This window comes from Xyrauchen texanus, chromosome 30 (genome assembly GCF_025860055.1).
Source record: "Xyrauchen texanus isolate HMW12.3.18 chromosome 30, RBS_HiC_50CHRs, whole genome shotgun sequence".
NCBI lineage: Eukaryota > Metazoa > Chordata > Actinopteri > Cypriniformes > Catostomidae > Xyrauchen > Xyrauchen texanus.
Genome location: NC_068305.1, coordinates 13,367,724 through 13,393,104, shown reverse-complemented (window position 1 = coordinate 13,393,104; position 25,381 = coordinate 13,367,724). Strand labels below are relative to the sequence as shown.

General features: G+C 38.6%; 1 protein-coding gene across 2 annotated transcripts in view; it reads right to left on the bottom strand.

The window, feature by feature from the left end:
* Nucleotides 1-413: 413 nt before the first annotated feature.
* The window catches only part of LOC127623726 (forkhead box protein N3-like), a 46,442-nt gene continuing 21,474 nt past the window's right edge, over nucleotides 414-25,381 (bottom strand). The window contains exons 3-6 of one of the 2 annotated variants that reach the window (XM_052098205.1): nucleotides 15,306-15,454; nucleotides 8,950-9,008; nucleotides 7,922-8,030; nucleotides 414-4,180 (exon numbers count right to left, since the gene is read on the bottom strand). In XM_052098205.1, coding sequence (XP_051954165.1) covers nucleotides 3,676-4,180; nucleotides 7,922-8,030; nucleotides 8,950-9,008; nucleotides 15,306-15,454 — 822 coding nt within the window. In that variant the 3' untranslated portion in view covers nucleotides 414-3,675. Of the gene's footprint in view, nucleotides 4,181-7,921; nucleotides 8,031-8,949; nucleotides 9,009-14,224; nucleotides 15,209-15,305; nucleotides 15,455-25,381 lie in introns of those variants that run through there. The other variant, XM_052098206.1, reaches the window with a different exon arrangement.

The following is a 25,381-nucleotide window of genomic DNA, read 5'->3' as shown; positions in this document are numbered from 1 at the left end:
AGACAAGACTCTTTTATACAGGACTTAAAGGTATAGAAATTCACTTGTACTCTTTTACTCATAAGGACTCAACACAAAGTCAAATAAAATGTATCATGCACAGATTGCATGCTTTTGGCTGCTGGAGTTGCATAGCAACAGAGCTGGCACCGGTTCTCCAGAGTGAACACAGGGAGCTGTTGGCTGCTGATTAAGCCTGTATTGCTTTTAATTATGAATAGAGCTCCAGCTACATAAGCCATCATTGCAACTTGAGTCCCATTTGCCACACCCAAGCTTAATGTAATCCAGTCACCTTAAATACGGGGGGCATCAGTGAAGGCTGCAGGCAATCCATACCAAATCACACAACGTGTTCACTATGAATCACTAATGAAATGACTGAATAAAACAACTTCACATTTAAAACTCTGATATTTTTTTTATTATTGCAACTGGAAGACAATACATTACATAAACATTGTTTTAAGTTTCAGGAGAAATATGTGGAAAAGTAACAACATGATGTGACATTTTTGTTACAAAGACAGTGTGGTTATTTACATATTGATGAAATAGTTTGATATTGTTCTTTGGCAATATGATTGCACACCAAGGAAATAGACAGCTTTATACTCATACAGCACTGGCATCTGAGTGTATTGAAAAAAGACCTGGTCAAGTACATATTCATTATGACTCCATTGTGCTCTAGAAATCATAGCAGACCACTAGTGACTTAAAGTACAAGGACATTAACATATTTGGCAAAAACAATCAGACAACATCAACATTGACAAAATTCGTATATTATTTCACATATAATTTCAGAGGCAGTGACGGGTTACCATTAAATAGTTCATGCATATTTTCTCCCTCTTTTTTTAGTTAGCCAAAACAAATCATGAGTTAGGTACACAAAAACAAATGGCATGATATGGAACTGACATAAATTTAAAGCAAAACTGTAGCAGCAGCTTATTGCCTATTTAATCAAATAAAGTAGGGACAAAAGTCTGTTCCCGCTGCATGGCTTTGCCATGGAGCAATTCATCTAAACAGTCCTCACACAGCACACCAGCACTTGCAGTGCCACTCCACCAATTACACCACTAGATCCCCTGCAGAAGACATAAAGTCCTATTTTACCATATAAGAAAGTGCTGAAACATGCTGAAGGGATGTAGAGCTGGAGATAGGATTATTTTAAAGGACTGGAAATGATTAACATATCCATGCTCCTCACCCTGGAGTCACAAAACATTCAGAAAGACTTTCATATAAGCAAAAGTGGAGTGTAAACACTTATGATAGATGCTGCATAACAACAAACATATGAACGATGATGATAAGAAATAATGACCCGAGCATCCAACAACATTTCAAAACAGCATTATATCACCCATAAAAGAAAACCTTTGGGAGAACTGTCCCTTTAAGACCACTATGGGACCCTTACTTGGACATTCAGTTTCACAGATGAAGTTCAAGTTTGTGAGAGGTGGAAGCAGAGAGGGGTACTTCAACGAAATAAAGGGAACAAACAGACATAGGCCAAGGCATAATTTGCTAGTTGTTCAATCACTGACTTACTAACTGTATTCAAAATTAGTAATCATTTCATCTAGACTTAAAGGCTGTTTGACACTTCCATCAGTCAAGCAGTGCAGTTATCTGGGATTATTCCGTTTCGCTCATGGAAGCCAATTCTAATTCCTTGTCAAACTATTTCAGTACAATTTATGATACCAATGACACAGGCTGCACGATGAAAAGTAGTTAACCATTACAAAATAACAGAACAGACATCCAAGCACATGAACTAAAGGCAGGCACAACCTTAAAGGGTGTACAGAGTGATAGGTCATTTAACACTGAGTATTAACAACATTTGAACACTTACATCAATGAATTGAAAAGGACCACTAAACCGAGGACCACAAAAAAGGCAAAATCAGTTTCACCTGATATTCAATACAAGGCAGATCTGTTTGTAAATGGGTTTACAATAAGTCTCTTCCTTCGGAAGAGTTGTCTGCCATAGAAGAGATACAATAATAGTAATAAAAAAAGAGTAAAGAAGGAAACTTATGCTTTTGGAGGCACCCACTAGGCCCTCTTTTTGTTTTCTTGTAAGAAAATAAGCCATGCCTCATGCTAAATATCTATCTTACATGATCTTTTATTCAAAAAAGAAAATACTTCTTTCTTATGTACAAGCACCCATGCAATATAACTGAAAAAGATCTGAGGCAAAATCTGCCTTCCGTGAAAAAAATAGGGAATAACTTTATACAGTGTTATCCTGGCAGGACAAATTGCTTGGATCATGATGGAAAATAATGATAATAACAATAATTAGGCAAATCGAATTTAAAAAACACCAATATTTTGGCAAAACTTTGATATTAACACGATAGGCATTTCTTACACATTGCTTCAAAAAAGATCAGTTTGTAGTGTGCTTCAAATAGGAACTAACACCATAAATATTTTGAACATTAGGCGTCTAAGAGAGAATTGGCATATTGCATTTGACCTTTTAGATTTGCTATCCATTGGACACAGGTCATTTTTCCTCAAAAATAAAAATAAAAATGCTGCTTAATAAATAAACATTTGCCCTAAAGTTCTTTTAGTAATATAGGATGTTATTACTACTTTTTGAAACTATTATTGATCTTACTAAGTGTGCATGGATTAGCTGCACTCTCTTCAACAGGTTTCATCTTTGGCACACTTAAGAGCAGCATTAAAATCTTTCAGCGTTCATACTTGCAACTAGAAAAACTGCTACAACATATTTAAAGGTGCACTCAGTAATTTTTCCATAAAAAGGTTTACCCTTAAATGAGTAGCTAATGCTAGACAGGCACTGGCACCCTAGATTTTCCTTATGCATACCCCCCCCCAAATAACTTCCCCCCCAACAAACATCGGTACATGATCGGGGGGGACCAACCCAAGCAAAATTATAAAGGAGGAGTACCTTCCGGTCCGACAAATAGATAAACAGTTGCCCACCCTAAAGTTTAAAATTTTCCCCCAAGGATCACATCCTAGTATCGCCCCTGAATACTACTTATTTATGTTTAAAATCAAGTACACTCAGTGGATATGAAGGCTCCAGTCATTTCAGTAGCCTAATAAAAGCTGTATTTTACAAGGTGAGGGTTGCCTAATGGGGGCCGCCATGTGTAGATCACATGACCAGTCAAATTCTACACACTATCAGACACTTACACTCATGGAATCAATTACTCATGGCTGACTGCAATCAGCGCATTCCTACAATGGCATCCGTAACTACAAACTTTGCTTATGTGTGACGCTACATCCACACCACTAGGTGTCAGTGTAAGTCCAAGATGACTGCCATATCAGTCAACGCAACATTAACTAAAAATTACTGAGTTCACCTTTAATAATTTATAATTGTTTGCTAGGCTTAACAAATGAAGAAAAACTAACATTTCAACAATTTTGCACCCAAATGATCAAAATTTTACTATGGCTTTTTCTGTCTTCGCACGCTCACACACAATCCACACAAAAAAACATGGACATGAGAATCATTCAGCCGGAAAATGAAACTGGACACAGGACGACTGATTTTATTGATATTGCAAAAACTGACTCCAATTCACCTGATATCCTGGAACATAAGTATTTAGATCTGTGTTAACGGGATTTTGCTCATTGCTCATCTTTCATTTCCTCTTTCAGCTCCTTTGGAACTTTACAAACACGCTGACCGTTTTTATTCAACCCTGTGCGCATTCCAGCCAGGTGAAGCAATGACCCCGCGGCCTCCTTCATCTCCTCGTCTTCCTCATCGTTTTTCAGGAGCTTTTCCGCCCTCCTCTTCTTCAGTGGAAGTGTGTCGCCAGGGGTCCGTAGGTAACCTTTGGTCCACAGCAGTCTTCTGTGCTGGAGCAGCTGGGAAGGAGGTGGCGTAGCATCCAGCAGAAAGTCTTTTTGCTCCTCCTTGACCTCAGCGACTGTTATCTTCTGACCATGGCTGTAGGCAGAGAGGGATTCCTGAGTGGAGCAGGAGGAGATGGGGGAAGAACTGTCCATCTTTGTACTCAGGGACTGAGAGCTGCTGTACGTGTGATCCTCCTGTTGATCATCGCTGGGTGGAGGAGAGTCACTGCACATTCCGTTTTTACCCCATGTAAGGTAGTCGCAGAGGACTGATCTGATAAAAGGAAGGGGGAGAAAAATAAGGTTTTTCAAACAGTTGCTCCAAACAATCACCCCGTCTGTCAAAGGTTGGACAAACAGATAGTTCTGGTCCAAACTCAATTGGTTGAGCCAATGTGGTTCTATGTTAGACTGGTCATATGTTATACACCACATAATTTTCAGGGGAGTCAACCAACGAATGGCTTAATTGTATTATAAATCCACAATAAGCTGGGATAGAAAAAAGTATTGCAACAGCAATATGATAAAAGACACCAATGTCCAATTAATTGTTATAATTGTAAATAATAATAATCAGAACTAGATATTTAAATTTTATGAAGAAAGTGTGTTTGGTGCTTCCCGTGCAAATACTTCCGCCATAATGCAAGGCGTAGCTATGCAGTTGGTAAGATGCTCTGAGTGGTTTTAAACATGTTGCTCTACATTTACTAGGCTGTTCTGGGTGGTTGCTAGGTGGTTGAGTACTGGCTCAAGTTAGAGGAGTCCACCCGCAGTATCTCTGATACTCATGTCTCTAGATATCACTTGGTTCCTTTCCTTTATGCAAGACTGGTGAAAATCGAATCTGAATATCTAATGAATAAGAAAAGTAATCCACATTTTCCTGACCAACCACTAGGTGGTGCCATAATAACAGCTGGACTGTTTTCTGGTTCCAGTGTTCATAAGAAGTATGGCTAGGTCTAAGGGGGGTGGCAGGTTGCTAGGGGGAGCATTGCTCCCTAGATTTTCCTTGTGCCCCCCAGAAACTTTTGACACCCCTCGCTTTCCAAAGAAGAGACAACTACTTCCCCACCCAAAAGATAAAAATGCCCCTCCAAAGATCATATGTATATATATCATATCATATAAGTTGTTTTCAGGATTAAAAAATAAAAAACAATTGTTTGGTATAGGAACCCAGAGATAGCTTTATTTTCTGCGCAGAGCCAATGTGAAAGCCCAACCTGACCACGCTGCTCACGCTCCACTCACGTCTTGCTCATGGAGGATGTGTGAACCCAGCGTTAGTACTGCCCGGTTCATAGCTTCATGTCATCTACCATCTCGGATAAAGCACTGTCAAAAGACGGGCATCTTAACCAATGGCGTAGCCAAGAGTTGGCCGGGGTGGGCCTGCACTCACCCAAATTAGACCAAGGCCCACCCAGACTATTAGAGATTATTCTTACATACATTTAGGAAAATTCACATTTTGGAAAAAGTTGGATAGCACACCTTTCCCTCAACAAGCTTCACTATTTGAGATATTTATATCTATAGCATGTCAAACGCTCCTTAAATGGTGCGGGAACAATATAGAATTATAGAATATATAGTTTAACTGATGTGCAATTACAGGTGTTTATATATCTGCTATTGTACATTGACTTTGAATGTGGCTCATTCAGTCAGAATTTAAAGTCGTGACTATTAATTTTTTAATGACTATTTTACAACGGCTTTGAATGGGAGCCGTCCAATAAGATGTTAGAGCTGCAACTACCGTATTTTTCGGAAAATAAGTTACTGGGTTTGTTTCATCATCTGAAAGGTCCTGTGACTTATTCTCAGAAGCCACTTATATGCAGTTGAATTCAGAAGTTTACATACATTTAGGTTGAAGTCATTAAAATTTTTTTTTGAACAACACCACAGATATAATATTAGCAAACTATAGTTTTGGCAAGTCGTTCAGGACACCTTCTTTGTGCATGACTTGAATAATCTTTCCAACAATTGTACAGGCAGATTGTTTCACTTTTAATTGACTATATCACAATTCCAGTGAGTCAGAAGTTTACATACAGTAAGTTAACTGTGTCTTTAAGCAGCTTGGAAAATTCCCAAATATTATGTCAATCCTTTAGATGTTTATCTAATTAGCTTCTGATAGGAGGTGTACTGAATTGGAGGTACTTCTGGATGTATTTTAAGGCCTACCTTCAAACTCAGTGCCGCTTTGCTTGGCATCATGAAATCAGCCAAGACCTCAGAAAAACTATTATGGACCTCCACAAGTCTGGTTCATCCTTGGGAGCAAATTCCAAACACCTGAATTCACCACTTTCATCTGTCCAAACAAGAGTACGCAAGTATAAACACCAAAGGACCACACAGCTATCATACCTCTCAGGAAGGAGATGCATTCTGTCTCTTAGAGATTAATGTAGTTTGGTGCAAAAAGTGCAAATCAATCACTGAACAACAGTAAATTACCTTGAGAATATACTGGAGGGAACAGGTAGACAAGTATCTATATCCACAGTAAAACGAGTTCTATATCGAAATAACCTGAAAGGCTGCTCAGCAAGAAAGAAGCCACTGCTCCAAAACCGCCATAAAAAAGCCAGACTACAGTTTGCAAGTGCACATGGGGACAAAGATTTTACCTTTTGGAGAAATGTCCTCTAGTCTTATGAAACAAAAATGTAACTGTCTGGCCATAATGACCCTCGTTATGTTTGGAGGAAAAAGGGTGAGGCTTGCAAGCCGAAGAACACCATCCCAATCGTGAAGCATGGGGGTTGCAGCATGACATTGTGGAGGAGCTTTGCTGCAGGAGGGACTGTTACACTTCACAAAATAGATGGTATCATGAAAACGGAAAATTATGTGGTTATATATCAGCTCAGTCACAAATGGGTCTTCTAAATGGACAATGACCTCAAACATACCTCCAAAGATGTGGCAAAATGGTTTAAGGACAACAAAGTCAAGGTACTGTAGTGGTCACCTCAAAGCTCTGACCTCAATTCAATAGAAAATGTGTGGGCAGAACTGAAAAAGCATGTGTGACCAAGGAGGCCTACAAACCTGACTTAGTTACACCAGTTCTGTCTGGAGGAATGGGCCAAAATTCCAGCAACTTCTTGTGAGAAGCTTGTGGAAGGCTACCCACAAGGTTTTGACCCAAGTACAAACAATTTAAAGATGCTACCAAATACTAACAAAGTGTATGTAAACTTCTGACCCACTGGAAATGTGAAGAAAGCTGAAATAAATTCTCTCTACTATTATTCTGACAATCCACATTCTTAAAATAAAGTAGTGATCCTAACTGACCTAAGACATGGAATGTTTTCTACGATTTCAGGAATTTGGAAAAACTGAGTCTAAATTGGCTAAGGTGGTCAAATACATGCATACAAAACACATAATTGTACACATAAACAGATGAAAACATCAGTCATAGAGACGGTAGTAGCATTTACATTTCCTTATTCAGTGTATTTTGCCTTTACAAAGAACTCAACTCCAAACGCAACTCCTCACATGCTGATAAAATGACATTTTATCACTCATGTGTAGTACATAGTGAGCATTATTGGAAATACAGTATAATGAGTATAATCACACATTGCATCCTATACATGTAATGGTGTTACTTTTTTCACCACAAGAGGGCACTCTGTGGGCAATGTGCACCACACATTCAGTCAGTGAACCAGATTAATAGAGCATTGCAAATAGGGTTCCAAATATATGAAATATTCACAGATAGACAGCCGCTAATGTTAATGAATGAATAGAATGCAACGGACATATTGTTTTACTAAGACAAAGCTGTTAATTTGTATACAGTATAAAGTTACATACTGTATGTTATAAACTGATGCGATTGGCTGGTACAGTTCACAGTTGTCACTCTATTGCTTACACTATAAGATTAGCGATTCAGGGGTTTTCCCGCAGACCTATGAAATCTGCTTGGTTTACAAGTGTTTGAAGAGTCAAGAAGAATACCAACCTCACGACAGTGGTCTTCTTGCTCACAGGACTCAATGGAAGGGGTCTGATTACTGGAAAGAGCCCCTGAGCGGTCACACATGAGCCATGCTGTATCACTCTCTGTGGAACTGTGACACAATAAATACCCAGTTACATCTCACACCATACAGAAGCAATACAATATCACCCTAATAGTGTACAGTATAATGACCAGAACTTAGATCTTATTCACCAGGGTTGTGTGGCATAGTGTAACTGGATGCTTAGCACATATCTATCTAGACAGAATTTTCATTTTTGGGTGAGTTATGGACACTGAGGATGGCCATCACAGGTGTCCAGTCACAAACTGTAAGCATCATGGCATTGGCTGGTTGCAAGCTCTAGTGAAGTGGCCTCGAGCTAAGACTGTCCAGTTGAGAGCTTGGCACACATACTCACATACCGAGCGCTTGGCTTTTATGTGGACAACCATCAAGCCATTCACATCACTCAAAAGCCAATAGCCCTGTTCAGACACTTTTCAAAGGCAGCTCTGCCTCCATTATTCCATTATCAAGAGCAGATGAGAAGGAGAGAGGAGCCACTACAGACAGATAATGTATTTATTTCCTTCCATTTAGCTGCTCGCTGTGGAGTGGAAAGAGAGCACCTTGATTGGAATCGAATGGACATTTAAACGGCTGGAACACCAACAGGGAATGAGGAGAGAGAGAGAGAGAGAGAGAGAGAGAGAGAGAGAAACAGATGGACTAAAAGAGAGATGAAGGAGCAGTTGTGGGAATCGAGAGAACGAGTGATGAAAGCAAGAATGATTCCCAAGAGATAACAAAATGTAATCTACAGGCTCAAAGCAGCAATTTGAGCTATAAAGGGTATATATATGGGTATATATATAAAACAAATTATATATATATATATATATATATATATATATATATATATATATATATATATATATATATATATATATATATATATATATATATAATTTGTTTCTTTAAAATCAAGGCAGTTGAAATAAGTCTGCATGACAAACTGTTTCACCTTGCAAGAGCATTCCTCCATTTTTTCTGAAGAGTGGACTACCCGGCCATAGTAGAGGACTGAGGGATAAAGACAGAGAGAGAACATTAGAGAGAGAAAGTTTAATGGGTCTTATTAAGAAACAGCCTAAATGTGTGTAAAAATGACATGAACAAAAAACAGCTCATACCAACTCTTGTTATGTTGTGCCACTATAGACACTTTTTCAACACACATCAACAAAACATCAGTAACTTTATTGTATATTTCTTTTCTTTCTTTTATCATTAGTATGCATGTTTTGGCCAGTCCTCCTTGCCGTATCAGCAAATATGCATGCAACTTTTAAAAGTAATAAAAACTATTCCATAATTCTTTCCTCTTCAAGGACAAGAGAAAGTCTTCTCTTTTAATCACTTAAAAGGAACTGTTCACCCAAAACTTTTAATTAGCTCATTATTTACTCCCATATATCGATGCATGTCTAATTTCTTCAAATATCCACTTTTCAGATCTTAAAGTGTTAACAGTCTTAGATCGCCCCCTACTGACAAACATGACAAAATATATGTTCACACAAAAATGAAAATTCTCTCATCATCTACTCACCCTTATGCCATCCCAGATATGCATGACTTTCTTTCTTTTGCAAAATACAAATTAAGATTTTTAAAAGAATATGTCAGCTCTATACACACAATGCAAGTAAATGGATGATAACATTTTGAAGCTCCAAAAATCATATAAAGCAGTATAAATGTAATCCATATGACTCCAGTGGTTAAATCAATATTTTCTGAAGCAATATGAGAGTTGTGGGTGAGAAACAGATCAATATTTAAGTAATTGTTTGATAGAAATTCTTCTTCCTGCCCAGTAGGGGGCGTATGAATGAAGAATGTGAATCAACAAAAACACAAGAAGAAGAATGTGAAAGTGAAAGTTACAGTGGAGACTGACTGAGCAGGGAGGAGAATTTGTGGTAAAATTGGACTTAAATATTGATCTGTTTCTCACCCACACCTATTAAATAGCTTCTGGAGACATTGATTTAACCACTGGAGTCTTATTGATTACTGTTATGCTGATTTTTGGAGCCTCGAAATTTTGGCCACATTCACTTGCATTGTATGGACCAAAAGAGCTGAGTAATTCTTCTTAAAATCTTAATTTGTGTTCTACTGAAGAAAGAAAGTCATACACATCTGGGATGGCATGAGGGTGAGTAAATGATGAGAGAACTTTCATTTTTGGGTGAACTACCCCTTTAATCTTATATTTTGTCATGTTTGTCAGTAGGGGGTGATCTAAGAATGTAACAAAGACCTGAAAAGTGCATATTTGTAGAAATTAGACATGCACCGATATATCGGCCAAACATCGGTATCGGCCAATAAAACCAATTATCTGCACTACTGGACATCAGCCAACTGTTTAAAAAAAGTTCTGAGCTTCATGATTTAGTTAATGTGAGTTTAGTATGTTAATGTGAGTTGTGTAATTAATCATCAGTGATTTGAACAAGGTAGCATAGAAAGTACAACTATCGGTAGAGGCAGATGTTGATCTAAATAATAAGATATCGAATCGGAACACAAATGTGTATCGTGCATTACTAGTAGAAATATTTTTAAGAAGATCACTTTATTAATCACCTTATAAAACTAGAAAAGGCACCCATTTAATTGAATGACCAAAATGAATGATATTGGGTAAAAACAGAATGATAAAACCACATTTCAAATACATCATGAACTTATGCAAACCCCGTCAATATTGAGAGATGAAGCAAAGAGGAAAATATGAGGGAATGTGAAAAATGAAAATCTGATGGTGCAGAATGCAAACTGAATAAATAAAGTTTAAAGAATAAAGTCCTGGAATCTGATTGGACCAGTACATATGCAGTATTAGGGAGTAATGGAATACATGTAATGGGATTACATATTTAAAATATGTAATATAAGTAACTATTCCACTACAGTTATAATTTAAATCATTGGTAATTAGAATACAGTTACATTCAAAATGTATTTTGATTACTGAAGAGATTACTTTGCATTTTATTGTCACTTGTTTCATTTAATATTTAGTCCTTTCAGATGGAAAAATGTATACATATAAATGATTTGATCCAAAGTGCATTTGAACAGCAGTGAAACACTTTCTTATGATGTGTTACATTCATATGAGCAGACAGAGAAGTACGTTTGGTGCAGAAGAAATAGAAATAAACCTTGTGTAAATTGTCAGCTTTACGCCAAGCTAAAATGCTATTTCCTGCCATTTTACATGCACACGTTACCAGACACGATCATATCTGTTTATCAAGAAAATTCACATTGGATCAGAATTTTGGTTGCTAGTCCCCTTTATCAGTGAGTGCATTTACATGCACTTTAAAAGTTTCATTTCAATTGGATTAAAGCAATAATTCATCTTTATATCGTGTAAACGCATTAGTCCGCTGAAATCATACCTAGACCAGACATAGATAGTGTGAGATCGGTTCTATCCAGCATAGCAATCAGATCGCAATTGGCTTCGGCATTATACGCATGCTCTGAAAAATAGAGGTGCCGTGCGATGTGGATTTAACCCTGAAGTCCAATACAACAAAAAGCAGAGAAGAAGCAACAACAACATACTTAATAATAGCGATCATCCCTATTCCTTTACAGACTTTACCATCCACTGTGAGAGTTTTGGAGAGCTGAAAGGTGTGGGGGTCAAAAATAATGTTTATTCAGAACTCACGTTTTAAGTAATTGTTTTTTTCTGGATATTCTGTTTGAAACAATCTTACAGTGTAGCTATCATGATTGTTCTCCCGTTCTCCCTTCCCCTTTGCTGTATTAAATGTCTTCATAAAAAAACAAAAAACTAAATAAAAACAAGAACAACTATTAAAAAAAACTTACATGGATTATTTTCACAAATTCCATCATAAAATACAATAAAACAGGGAAAAATATGCATAATATGGACAAGCTTTGCAAGCTAGCATTAGCATTAGCATTAGCACCATGAATGCCGTAAGTAAACATTACAAATTACACATCAACTGCATATATCGTACTTCCAATTATCATCAAGTGGTATAACAGCTTGTTAGATTGATCTTATGTGGATTCGCTGCATAGAATGAGGAAGAAAGCATGATTTTTATTGAATATGTACCCTGAAGCAAATAACAGGTACAGACACAGAACTGTTTCAAGTATTCAGACAACAAACCTATTAAATACCAGATAAGCTAGGAAAATCTAGACAAACCATATAATGTATTTTCTTAAATGTCTATTTATTTACGACATCTCTCCTCAGACTTAATGTTATTATTATGCTTTACACAGAGTTTATAAGGAGGAAAGTGAAGCCAACCAGAGCTTGTATAGTTAGAACAATCCAGGAGCAAACAGTGTCCTCTTTTGCCTTCGGACACCACCATAAACACAACGGATAACATACATCTGATATACACCAAAATCAACATGTAAAATGTAAGAAATGCATGTGTGTCTCACTGTTGACTAGCTGACTTTGTCAACTTGCTACTATGACAACCGGACAAATGTGTACGCCACTTTTTACATTTACATTTTACATTTACGCATTTGGCAGACGCTTTTATCCAAAGCGACTTACAGTGCACTTATTACAGGGACAATCCCCCCGGAGCAACATGGAGTTAAGTGCCTTGCTCAAGGACACAATGGTGGTGGCCGTGGGGTTCGAACCAGCAACCTTGGTGATTAACCTTGCTGATTAACAGACCTGTGCTTTAGCCACTACGCCACCACCACTTTTTACATTTACATTTATGCATTTGGCAGACGCTTTTATCCAAAGCGACTTACAGTGCACTTATTACAGGGACAATCCCCCCCCCGCAGCAACCTGGAGTTAAGTGCCTTGCTCAAAGACACAATGGTGGTGGCTGTGGGGATCGAACCAGCGACCTTCTGATTAACAGTTATGTGCTTTAGTCCACTACGCCACCACCACTTTTTCAGCTGATGTCCTTTCATCACCTATGAAACAGCCACCAATTCTGAATGAATAAGCTTTGTGTTTATAAACACAAGTCACTGAATAATTAACTGCACCACTGTTTATGCTCTAACCGATATTCAGTTCTCCAAAGAGAACTACAGACCACAAGCAACCGAGAACAGCTCCCTCATCCCGTAAGAGAAAGTGGAGAAAAATCAAGAAAAAGGTACTGTTGCTATGCAGTTTAGCGTTGCTAAGAATATAATGTATTTGTTTACAATAACTGTCTGTCCTATCTCTGTTTGTTTTTTTGCTTTTGCCAGACAAATAGCTTTGTGCTACTATTCCACCTGTCTCTTGCATGTTGCCATGGAGGTGCTCTGGTCGTCACAGCAACAGCAGAGCAGGAGAAACAGGGCAGGAATGGGTTTTTTTCCCTTATCTTTCTGATTCCCCAGTGAAACAAGACCGTCTGCTGATGGAGTGTTCAGGCACGAGTGAGGAACTTACCCAATACCCTCATACAATTGATCATGTGTTCTACAGATGAAGGTAATGTGAGAGGACATCACAGAAAGGCATGTACATCATCTTTCTTAGTCTCTCCCCCGCTAACTCTCCCTCTTTATTTTGGAGGTAAACAGTTTTTGTTTTTTCAGGAATCAAAGCAAACAACCTTGAGGCAAATGGATTTCTCAACATGGTTGTATGTTGATTACAGCTCTGTTGACTTATTTCCCTTATACCAGCTTGGTTTGCCAGTCTTAGTTGTTCCCCCAGGCTGGTTGGTTAACTGGTTTAAGAGGGGTTTGGGCACTTGGTCTCCTAGCGGTTCTAGCTAGATCAGCTTAAAACAGCTAAGACCTGCATTTCTTTTCAGCAGGGTTGCTGTCTATATTATTTACACCATGGTAGTGTTCAGTCTGGTCTCATGAAAATGATGTGACTGTGGCTACGTTTCTGCAAAATGATAGCATGTTTGCATACACGTATTGCGACAGTTCTGAGGTGAAATGTCCACTGAGTGGTGCTAAATTAGGAGTTAAATTTTATCCTAAATAGATGGATTGTTAATGCTCCTTCAAGGTTTAAATCAACAAAAACCTACCTCCCTAACCTAAACCTAACTGACAGTGTCAGAAAAGTAAATATGAAATGAAAAAAATGCAATTGTTGAAGCAACCGCGTCATATTTGATGCTTCTATGACACATTCATGTCATAGAATGACATGCTCTTCGAGAATAGTTTCATGGCCCTTCATATAAGAGTGAGTTAGACCGCTCATCCGGGTATTGCAAGCCTTCTTTCCTGCTTCTTGGATCGCTGTGCGATCTCCACAAGTCAGTTAACATAATCATTTAATCACAAATCAATGTTTCAAGACCATTTATTTATTTGTTTGGCAAGTAGTCTTGTAATAAGATGCATAATGATCAGCCAGAAGTTCATTAATTATAAAAAATATACACCAACAGAACTTTAACAGATTTGAGCTGTTCAGCGATTTCTTTCTTATAAAATATAATAAAATCTTACAATATAAAATGTCCAAGTATTTATTTATTTGGTCAGTAGTCATGTAGTAAGTGGGATAATGTACAGTCAGCCGGGTGTTATTGGGGGAACCTTCAGGGTGATACCCCTTACAAAAATAAATCTAAACTAGCCGCAAATTTGCTGCAAATTATTTTCACATGCAAATGAGCTTGTGATTCGCCACGTTTGCCAGAAGTTTGCAGCTCTTCACCGCTAGTGGTGAACTTGCAGTAAACAACTTTGGGAACAATGGACAGTTGGCCACAAGTTTGCTGCAATGTGAAAATTATCAGTTGCGAATTTGCGGCAAATTTGCCATGAACTCTCGATTTTTGTAAGGGACAAGTCCCCGCCGCTTCATATCGGGGTTCTGATCACCCTGCTGGAAGGTTTATTTTGCAATAACAACCGGCTGACTGAACATTATACCTTACATTATCTGTCATTTCCCCATGACTTGTGTGGAAAGGGAATAAAAGATGTTTAACTGCCTCTTGTGTTCATTTCACCAGGAAACTACAGCGATACATACAACGAGACACGTAAAAATCATTTAGCAAAAATGTAGGTATAGTAAAGTGATTCTATGAGGCCAGGTTGGTAGAGTTAATGTCCTCTCAGTCACATTTTGCGATTTAAAGCTAAGCCAGTTTCTTGTACCCATGCTCTCCGGAGATGGAAAAGTCTGCACTTGGATTTTCAAGAGCCACACAAAATGGCAAGTGTGAGCATAACTGAAGGAAAACCTGATGAAGACAAAAAAGCAATAACTGGAAAAGAACAGACAAGAAAAGGGGGAAAGAAAATAATGGATGACCACTGAGTGAAAAATGAATGTGTTACCTGTGGTATTGCTGAAGTGAAGCAGATGGGGAGGTAGAAGGTTTTGGAAGCCGAGGGGAATACGGATGATATGGAGTCTTCTTTAGTGCCTGAATCAGATTGTGTCTGTAGTCGGGATCAATTGACCAGAGAGAACCCTTTCCTATGGTCTGGAAATACAAAGAAAGCAATGTTATTGTCATGTTGAATTATACATTTTTTAAGATATTAAGGTAAGAAGAAACAATATTATAAGATACTCTAAAGGCACCAATGTAATTCTAGCTAAATCAAAGTAAGAACGTGTGTGAGATATTTCAAAAACCAAATCTGGCAAAAAAAGAATCTGTTTTTGGTTTTGTTGCAGTTGTTTAAAATATCTTGCCAGCATGAACTTTCAGGAAACTTTGTACCGGCTGTTCAACAACTCCCATAGGTCCAAAATTATGAATTGATTGGTGGGTGTGACCAGGTGCTCCACCTACTTTGACACCAAAATCTATTTCAGGTTGATTTCATAACTCAGACAAGATCAGCCAACATGACCACAGTAAGTTCAGAGTAGCAGAGCTGATGAAAGCTTTACTACATGTGTTCGATCCATTTTCCAAAACCATATCATCTGATTTTTTTTATTAAGGCTACATACGTTTTTAGCACCATGGTATTAGCACCATGGATGCAGAATGTTAACATGACAAATTCCACCTACTGCATATTCAGTATATTACTTTAAATCATCAGTGAGTGGTTAATACACCTTCTTGTATTGATCATGTGGATTCTATTAATAGTGAGGCATGTAGTCTAATGTAACACATCTTAATGTTACATCAATTTTACATGTAGTCTGTTAGCAGGACAGTGTCAGTATATAAACTTCTTATACAGTATACAAAAAGTATGATGTTGCTCAGCTGTTTTAATCTCCTTTATAGCTCTAAACGATGAACAAAGAAGAACTTCGGTATTACTGTATCACAGCCTTAAAAGGATAGTTCACACAAAAATCATTCATCTCATCATTTACTCACCCTCATGATATCCCAGGTGTGTATGACTTTATTTCTTCACCAGAACACATTTGAAGAAAAATAGAAAATATCTTAGCTCAGTAGGTCCTTAAAATCAAAGTGGATGTTGATCAGACTTTTGAAGCTCCAAAAATCACAGACAGTCACAACATGAACATCATCGATACGACTGCAGCAGATATATGAATGTCTTCTAAAGCGATACGTTCACTTTTGGTACAAAAAAGATAAATATTTATAAATATTATAAAGAACTTTTGAAATATAATCCAATGCTTTCGGTAAGCTTTACGAGAGGGTGGAGATCACACAATCTCTCCTGTGATGTATTCATGTTGCCATGTTACAGATGTAATCTCATGTTCTCTCTGTTGAGGTATCCATGATCAGCACACAAACACACCATTGTGAGTAAAGAAAGAGATAATTATAGATCTACACCAAATCCGATGAAGCTTCTGTTCTTACGTTCTTCCTAGTCACTTAAAACAGCGTTGCTTTTCCATGTGTGTCGCACGCGCCAACGTGATTACGCCATGCGTATACTGCTGCTGGCCACTAGTTGGATGATTTAGAGTTAAAAAAGTACATCAATATTAATCTTTTCCACACCAAAAGTGATCGGATCACCCTCCACTTTAATTTTAAGGACCTACCGGCAAAGATAATTTTCTATTTTTCTTCAAATGTGTTCAAAGTGAAGAAACAAATTCATACATACATGGGATATCATGAGGGTGAGTAAATGATAACAGAATTTTCATTTTTGGGTGAACTAACCCTCTAAGGTAGCTGGGGTTGTAGAGTAAATTGGGGGCTCATCTGAGATAGGTACCCGGGACCCAGTAGCGCTGCTCCATTTAAGCAGACTACGCAGTCGGTGGCTCCACCGGGACCTCATGCAGTCCAGTTCTAGACCTAGATTTAGATTAGCACCAAGGCTTGAGGCTAACAATAACCTTTCAAACTAAAATGTCTATATTTTGTAATATATTGTATATTGTTAGTGTATTTGGAGCATCAGGTTTGGTCAAGTTGCCTTTGTTGACTTCAAGAGCTACAGTCCAACATTACAGTAAATATCCATTATAATATTAATCTCCTTATACTTCATACAACTTTTGCAAAGCTGATAGGAAGCTGAACAGCAGGGTGGAGGATTAGATCCATCTCTCTAGAGTTCGAGACCCTCGTTGTCTATTGAAGGCAGAGGTACCTTTAACTGCCTCAACAGACAACACTGGTGTGTATTTTTAGATCAAAGAAGCTGTTCTCCACCTAATTAAGATGTCTGCCCTCCATCAGAGGCTTCCAGAGCCAAATTTCACTTTACAGAAAAACAGCTCACACGAGCCATGAAATTCAACCCATGTGCCTTTGATCTCAGCTCTTGTATTAAGCACACAAATAAGTGAGACGAGATGATGAAAGAGCTCTGATATTATCTTAGTTAGATAGCAGTCAGTGGAGTGACGATCGACAGTCTTTTTTGGCACACCAATTGTGACAATTAAAGCAGAGGTTTGATTAGACGCCACAACAAATTAGCTATTGCAAAAACGTGGGGGGAAGCGACTTTATTCCATATTTCTGTGTGTGTGTTTGTGTTTTTCACACTGCTGGAGAAGCCATTGCCCCAGCATGCTGTTTCCACCTGGGGTGCATGGTAATTCAAACACACTCCCCATGACTTCATTCATAACTTCCCCCACCAGTCTTCCATCTGCCCTCAATTAGCTACCAACACACTTGCAAAACACCATCACAAACCAACGTACATCATTCACCTGCTCCAGTACAGCGTCCAGCTCACCTGGCAGTTAGAACCATAAGACCACTCTCTACAGGGGCAAGGGATAGTGCAGACATGCACCTGTGGTTTCACTGGTCTCCAAGGCAACAAGCAGAATAGAGATATGGAGGGGATGGTGTCTGGCTGGAATTTTTGGCAAGAGTATTCTCAGTCTACACTGAGACAATGATACCATTTTAAAAGCAAACTCATGTGCTAATCTTTCCCAACCATAGCAAATGAGAAAAGGAGATTTTACAGCCATATATTTTAAGCTAAGAGAACCATGAAATATATGGTTGTCTGCATGAAAAGAGAAGGTTTCCATACATGCCTTGTTGCATGCATTATGCCTTATAAAGTGTAAGCACCATATTAGCATGAATGTTATGGGGTCATTTCATGGAAAACAGGATTTCTCTGCTCTTCTATAGTTCACATTTTCTATACTATAAAGACCAGGGATACTTAAATTTCATAGATCTGGGTCCATGTTTAGAAAGTGTGGGGTGACTAGGGGCCAGTGAATAAAATAACCTGGGAAGAGCACTGACAATTCATTTTCATTTTGTTTTTAAAAAATGCAGTAAGCAACAATCAAAACTATGCCTTGGACAGCCTACATTTTTTAACACCTCGTTCATCAAAACAAAGCCCCTTTTCATTTGCCAGAACTATAGTAAGTGTATATATAGGAGTCAATCAAAAAGGTCAGGATCAACATTATGCCACACATGCTGTGATTGATCTGGTTTTGAACCTGCAATATTCTTTTAACTTACACTTAAGTTGATAACAAACAAACAATTTCACACTAATTCATTCTTAATTCAGAAGGCACATGCTCTCCCATAGTAATTGCATGCAGCAGTTTAGGAATCAGTCCATTTTGTGTAAAATTTTCTGTTTATGCAATCATTTGCTCCTATTACAAATTTGCTGCTCAATGAAGTGCACAGTTTGCATTTTGAATATACAGCAGATGTCCTGTCGCTACGCACCAATCAGTGATGACAGTCCTTGCATATCCCGATGTTTTGCTTTGCAACTATTAAAAAAAGATATGACTTAATGTATTGTGACACCTCTGTGAAGTCCATCGTAGTAAACTGAAGTGAAGTCTGGCTGGCACAGGCTGCATATAGTCATCATCACTCAGCAATTTTATTAATAAGATTAATCTACCAATTGAAAGTCATTTAAATATACACCAATCAGCCACAACATTACAACCACCTGCCTAATATCGCGTAGGTCCCTCTCGTGCCGCCAAAACAGCCCTGACCTGTCAAATCATGGACTCCACAAGACCTCTGAAGGTGTCCTGTGGTATCTGGCACCAAGTCGTTAGCAGCACATCCTTTAAGTCCTGTAAGTTGCGAGGTGGGGCCTCCATGGATTGGACTTGTTGGTCCAGCACATCACATAGATGCTCAGTCAGATTGAGATCTGGGAAATTTGGAGGCCAAGTCAACACCTTGAACTCTTTGTCATGTTCCTCAAACCATTCCTGAATCATTTTTGCAGTGTGGCAGGGCGCATTATCCTGCTGAAGGAGGCAACTGCTATCAGGGAATACCGTTGCCATGAAGGGGTGTACTTGGCCTGCAACAATCTTTAGGTAGGTGGTACATTGGTATCATGTCAGATAATTACTTTTGATGTGATATTATGTTAATTTGATATTACTGGCCAAGTAAACTAAACTTTACCCATCTAAACAGATCACCATGCTTCATATCACTTCTCTGAAATCCTCCCCTCCTCTGAAAACATCCACATGAATACCAGGACCCAAGGTTTCCATGCAGAACATTGCCCAGAGCTTCACACTACCTCCACCGGCCTGCTTTCTTACAATAGTGCATCCTGCTGCCATCTCTTCCCAGGTTAACGGCACACACGCACCCGACCGTCCAGATGATCTAAAAGAAAATGTGATTCATCCGACCAGGCCACCTTGTTCCATTGCGCCATAATACAGTTCCCAGTAGGCGCTTTTGGCGGTATACAGGGGTCAGCATGGTCACTCTGACCGGTCTGCAGGTACGCAGCCCATATGCAGCAAGCTGCGATGCACTGTGTGTTCTGACACCTTTCTATCATGGCCAGCATTAAGTTTTCAGCAATTTGTGCTTCAGTAGCTCTTCTGTGGGATCGGACCAGACGGGCTAGTCTTCGCTCCCCACGCACATCAATGAGCTTTGGGTGCCCATGACCCTGTTCAACGGTTGTCCTTCCTTGGACCACTTTTGGTAAGTAATAACAACTGCATACCGGGAACACCCCACAAGACCTGCTGTTTTGGATATGCTCTGACCCAGCCATCACAATTTGGCCCTTGTCATGACGTTTGCCCATTTTTCCTGCTCCCAACAAATGAAATTTAAGAACAGACTGTTCACTTGCTGCCTAATAATATCCCACCCTTGACAGGTGCCATGTAACAACATAATCAATGTTATTCACTTCACCTGTCAGTGGTTTTAATGTGGCTGATCAGTGTAAGTTTTACACCCCATCTACATTGTAAACAACTGGCCATTTACATATAGAGGGCTTAAAGCAACAGTAGCCAAAACAGCCTGTTCAATTATAAGTGTCACGAATTACAGGCATAGGGATAAAAAAAGAAAGATGAACTGAACTAAATTAAATAAAGGATGTTTTTGGTGCAAGAAACTTTGACGAACATAAAAAGTAGACTTAAGTTGGGGAAAAAAGTGTGAAATATGGTCCCTTATAAAACACAGCCACACACACAGTGAAAATTGCCTTTGCATGGATACATTTGTTATCTTTAACCTGTGGGGCTTAGCTGGACCCCTGAAGTCTGAGGCCTTTAACAAAGCTTAGATTGATCTACCACAGATTTGAAGTTTTTTTTATGAGCATCTGATATTGAGTAACACATGACATTGAAGCCCCAGACTGTGTGAATCATTACACTCAGTCTGCTGTTGACATGATAGTCTGCTCTTTCCCTACATACACCCTTCTATGTTTCAGCGAGATTAATCCTTTTTTTTTTTTACAATAAAGTCAAGAGAGGCTTTTAATGGTTTGAGTGTGTTTGTGAACAAAAACAGGCCATTCAGGGAGACACATTTTCAATTAGACGAATTAATTCTGCCCTATGTTCTACAGAAAAACAGAAAGTCATATGGGTTGGGAACAACACATTCAATCATGCAATAAAGCATTATTTATTAATTAACATTATCTAAGATAAATTCTGTAGATAATTTTTGTACAATACTACTTCATACCTTCAACACACATTGGTGTCCTGCCAGAGAATTACTTTTGTTGTTTGATGTGTTGTTGTGATAATTTGACATTGCTGGCCAAGTAACCTAAACTTTAGCCACGTTAAACAGATCACCATGCTTTATACCACTTCTCTGAAATCCTCCCTCCCACGCACCCACACACCCACACCCACACACACACACACACACACACACACACACACACACACACACACACACACACACACACACACACACACACACACACACACATAACAACGCAACCAATCAGTTTGGCTGTTGCTACAGAAACCACATGCTTATGTCAACTACAGCTCGGTTGCTATAGGAATATATACACAAGAAAAACTCTTTTGGTCGTTGTTAAGAACTAAATGACACCATGACAGCTCAAACAGGTACAAACACACTCTCTTACACGCACACATGCATACCCATGCAAACACACTCAGGCTGCTTTTTCTTAATCTTTTTATCTACTTTAAATAAGGTCAAAATATCTGGCAATCTAAACAGAAAGCATTATCATGTTTTGATTATAATAAAACTTTGATTTAAGTCAAACTATGTTTGGTTATAATCATGGGTTTGTTTACATATCCCCTGCAGAGTGGGGGCCTGGGTAGCTCAGCAAGTAAAGACGCTGACTACCACAACTGGAGTCACAAGTTTGAATCCAGGGCGTACTGAGTGACTCCAGTCAGGCTTCCTAAACAACCAATTGGCCTGGTTGCTAGGGTGGGTAGCAGTGGGGATTTCTTTAAGACTGCAAGGGAAGCTCAGCTTCCCCTATAATGTCAAAAAAATAATGGTCAAATATGTACTATTGTGTAAAGAATTTATTGACTAAAAATGCGTTAGAACACGTTCATCTCGAAGACGAGTTCGTTCAGAATCAGCTACATTACATATAGCAGGTCGGCTGACTCGATTTACTTCTCATACATTCCCGTAGCGTCAGTGCATTTCCCTGTTGAAGCCGAGCGTCCATTGACTTCAATGGGGCTGCTCTGAACAGTTTTTTCAGTGCTCCGAAAATAGACGGTCATTGGATAAATGCTGCGATTATGTCCCGCCCACGGACGCTCAGCGTCTCTGGGGGTGAATGAGGAGTGGGCTGGCCCGGACTCCGGGATTCCGCGTGATGATTGGAGGATCTGTCGAAAGACTGCATCTCCTTTTGATTGACAGCGAATCTGTACTATAAGAAGTCACTGAAGCTATTTCGCGCTCAGTCCCATCGCGGATTTCTCAAGTGTAGTCAAAAGACAAACTGCTGCAACCTATTTCTTTATATTTGTTTGGCGAAATTGCTAGTCAATTTGCATAATACATTTCACACAATTATACACCACATTCCTTGTTTCAGTTTTACCAAGTTTAATATATTTTGTTTTAGAGCGTTCGTTCGTTCGTTCGTTCGTTCGTTCATTCATTCATTCATACAGTAGGCTAGGCTAGCGTCGTACGGGTGAAACTGCGCACGATGGCAGACGGTGCTAATATTGTTGACCTGATTTTGGCAAAGCCATTTGAAAGTCTTCCTTACGAGGAAAACATTAGAATTAAACAGCAGGGCAGATCAACACCTAAGATTGATTTAGTGCAAAAAATAGGGTAAATAAGTTTATAATGTAGGACGAAAATGAGCTTCCCCTCTTTGAAAGACCAGCAGCCGCCACTGGTGGGTAGTCACATTGGGTTAACCTCCTCGTGGTTGCTATAATGTGGTTCTCGCTCTTAGTGGTTCTCGTGTGCTGAGTTGTGGATGGATGCTGCGGAGAATAAAGCAAGCCTCCACAGACGCTAGGTGTATGTGGTAATGCACTCAATAATATTTATATCTGCTTCTGTAAAGACACTCACAGCATAATCAAAAAAATATATTTTTTGTTAAATAAACTGCTGATCATCACAGTGTAAATGAAAATATTTATGAAAACTTTAATTCAGGACAACAGCACTTTTGCTTGTGATATATTGATTAAATATTGTTGTTATTAACATCATCGTTGTTGTTGTTATTTCAGTGAATAATACATTTTACTATACTGTAATATACTTCTGTTGTCAGTTATTTCATTTCATGGGTCAAGCTTTAATTTTAAATCAAGCTTTTATTTTGTCGTGTGTTTTTGACAGAAGCTTCACACCTTTGGACAAGCAGTTCACTACATGGCCCAGCGTGCAATATACTTATATAAATATATAATGTCAACATAAGCGGGGTACAAACAGACATTACTTTACTTTTGTGTTACTTTTTTCTCACAGCCACTTTCTCTTCTGCTATGCATTCCATTCAAGAGACATTACAGGTCATGTTAGCTACTGTACAACACTCATGTCAAAACAACATAGTAAACAAATAGATATTTAGAAAGTAGGTCTTCGTGTCATATTTATAATAAATAAATATAAAGTATCAATAACATGAATATGCATTATTTGTTTTTCCATCACCATGGCAGCCAATATGAATAATGAAGAATAACCTATAACAGCAAAGTCCAACACTTGAATCTGCATCATATCTGACATCATATGTGGTGCCCATCGACAATGTCAGAGTCAACTTAAGATGTTTTTCAAAAGTCAGGGTAAAATTCAGTGGGGAATGGCAGACTAACACGTTCAAGGAATAAGCCTGATGAATAAATGAATGTTTTTCACTTAAGTCATCTCAGTGCACGCTTGTTTTGAGTTGATCCACGGTGAGTACAGACGCCAAAGGCGCATGTTGACACAACTTGAATGGAATAGTTTTTAATGCTACCAAATCGGGTTCATAAAAATGGGTTGTTTCATGAATCAAACTATTTGTTTATTATTACGTGCATGCACGTTAGCGACCTGATTGACAGGTGATGTCTGTATCGAAAAGGTGATTGGCTCTTTTACCTGCAAGGCGGAACTTCCTTTCAACATCCATTGACTGTTGGGTACTAGAACATTTTGTTTGGGTGCTCCAATTTCTCCCATTCCTTTAAATAGTAGTGGCGAGTCTCTATCTGCTTAATAGTCTCTGGCCTCACACTCTATAGAACAACAATGCCAATCATGCACTGCATCTCCTCCCCAAAGTTTGCAAATTTTTACTCCTGATTTCTCGCAAGACAGGGATAGTAGATGTGTACAAAAGCAATGCATTTTGAAAAAAAGTAACTCAAATATTATGGTCTAAAATAAAAAACAATTGCAGGTACAGGTATCGCATTGAGTCGGTCCTTGGTACTACCGATACTGCATAAATACTGATATTGTGAAATGTTTTTTATTTTAGTATCGACTTGGTACCGAAGTACCTGTACTTTTTGCATACCTAGCAAACACTATGTTGTAGTTTATAACAAAGAGAAAGTGGAGTTTGATTTAAGGCCGATAGCACTATTCCAAAACCTAGTGAGCTACTTACCAACCATTTTAAGGCAACATTTGCATGCTCCCTGAGCAAAGACTTTTCCAAATGGTAGAGAGCAATATTATGCAGCCTTACACAATTCCACATTTAGACCAAATTCTTTCCTTTGCGGAGAAAACAATCCTGATATTCATATGTTCAGTGAATGTAGATGTGCTCACGCGCTCGTGTGGATCCAGCAAGAAGCAGCAATCTTCTGACAGTTTAAACGGCCTGGATCACCTGCTTGGATTGTCACGGACTGACCGTCATGATTTGTGCATCAGAGGAACTTTTGATCCTGAAATTTTGATTCTGGTTGATAGAATATACGTTTCTGAGGAAGATATTAGATGAGCACTCGACGGGAAGAAAACGCTGGATTTTCATGAGGTTTGTGAATTACATCTCTTTAACCGAGATATGTGCATATTTGCAGACGGTATAAAATAGATGTTTTATTGATATTTGCCTTTTATCATTAGAAAGTTGTTACAGAGAACTGCTGAGGAGAGGCTGATAGAATACGTGATAATGAAAATAGTCTGAATATTGGCCGATTTATCAGCCTCTACGATATATCGGTCGACCGCTACTAT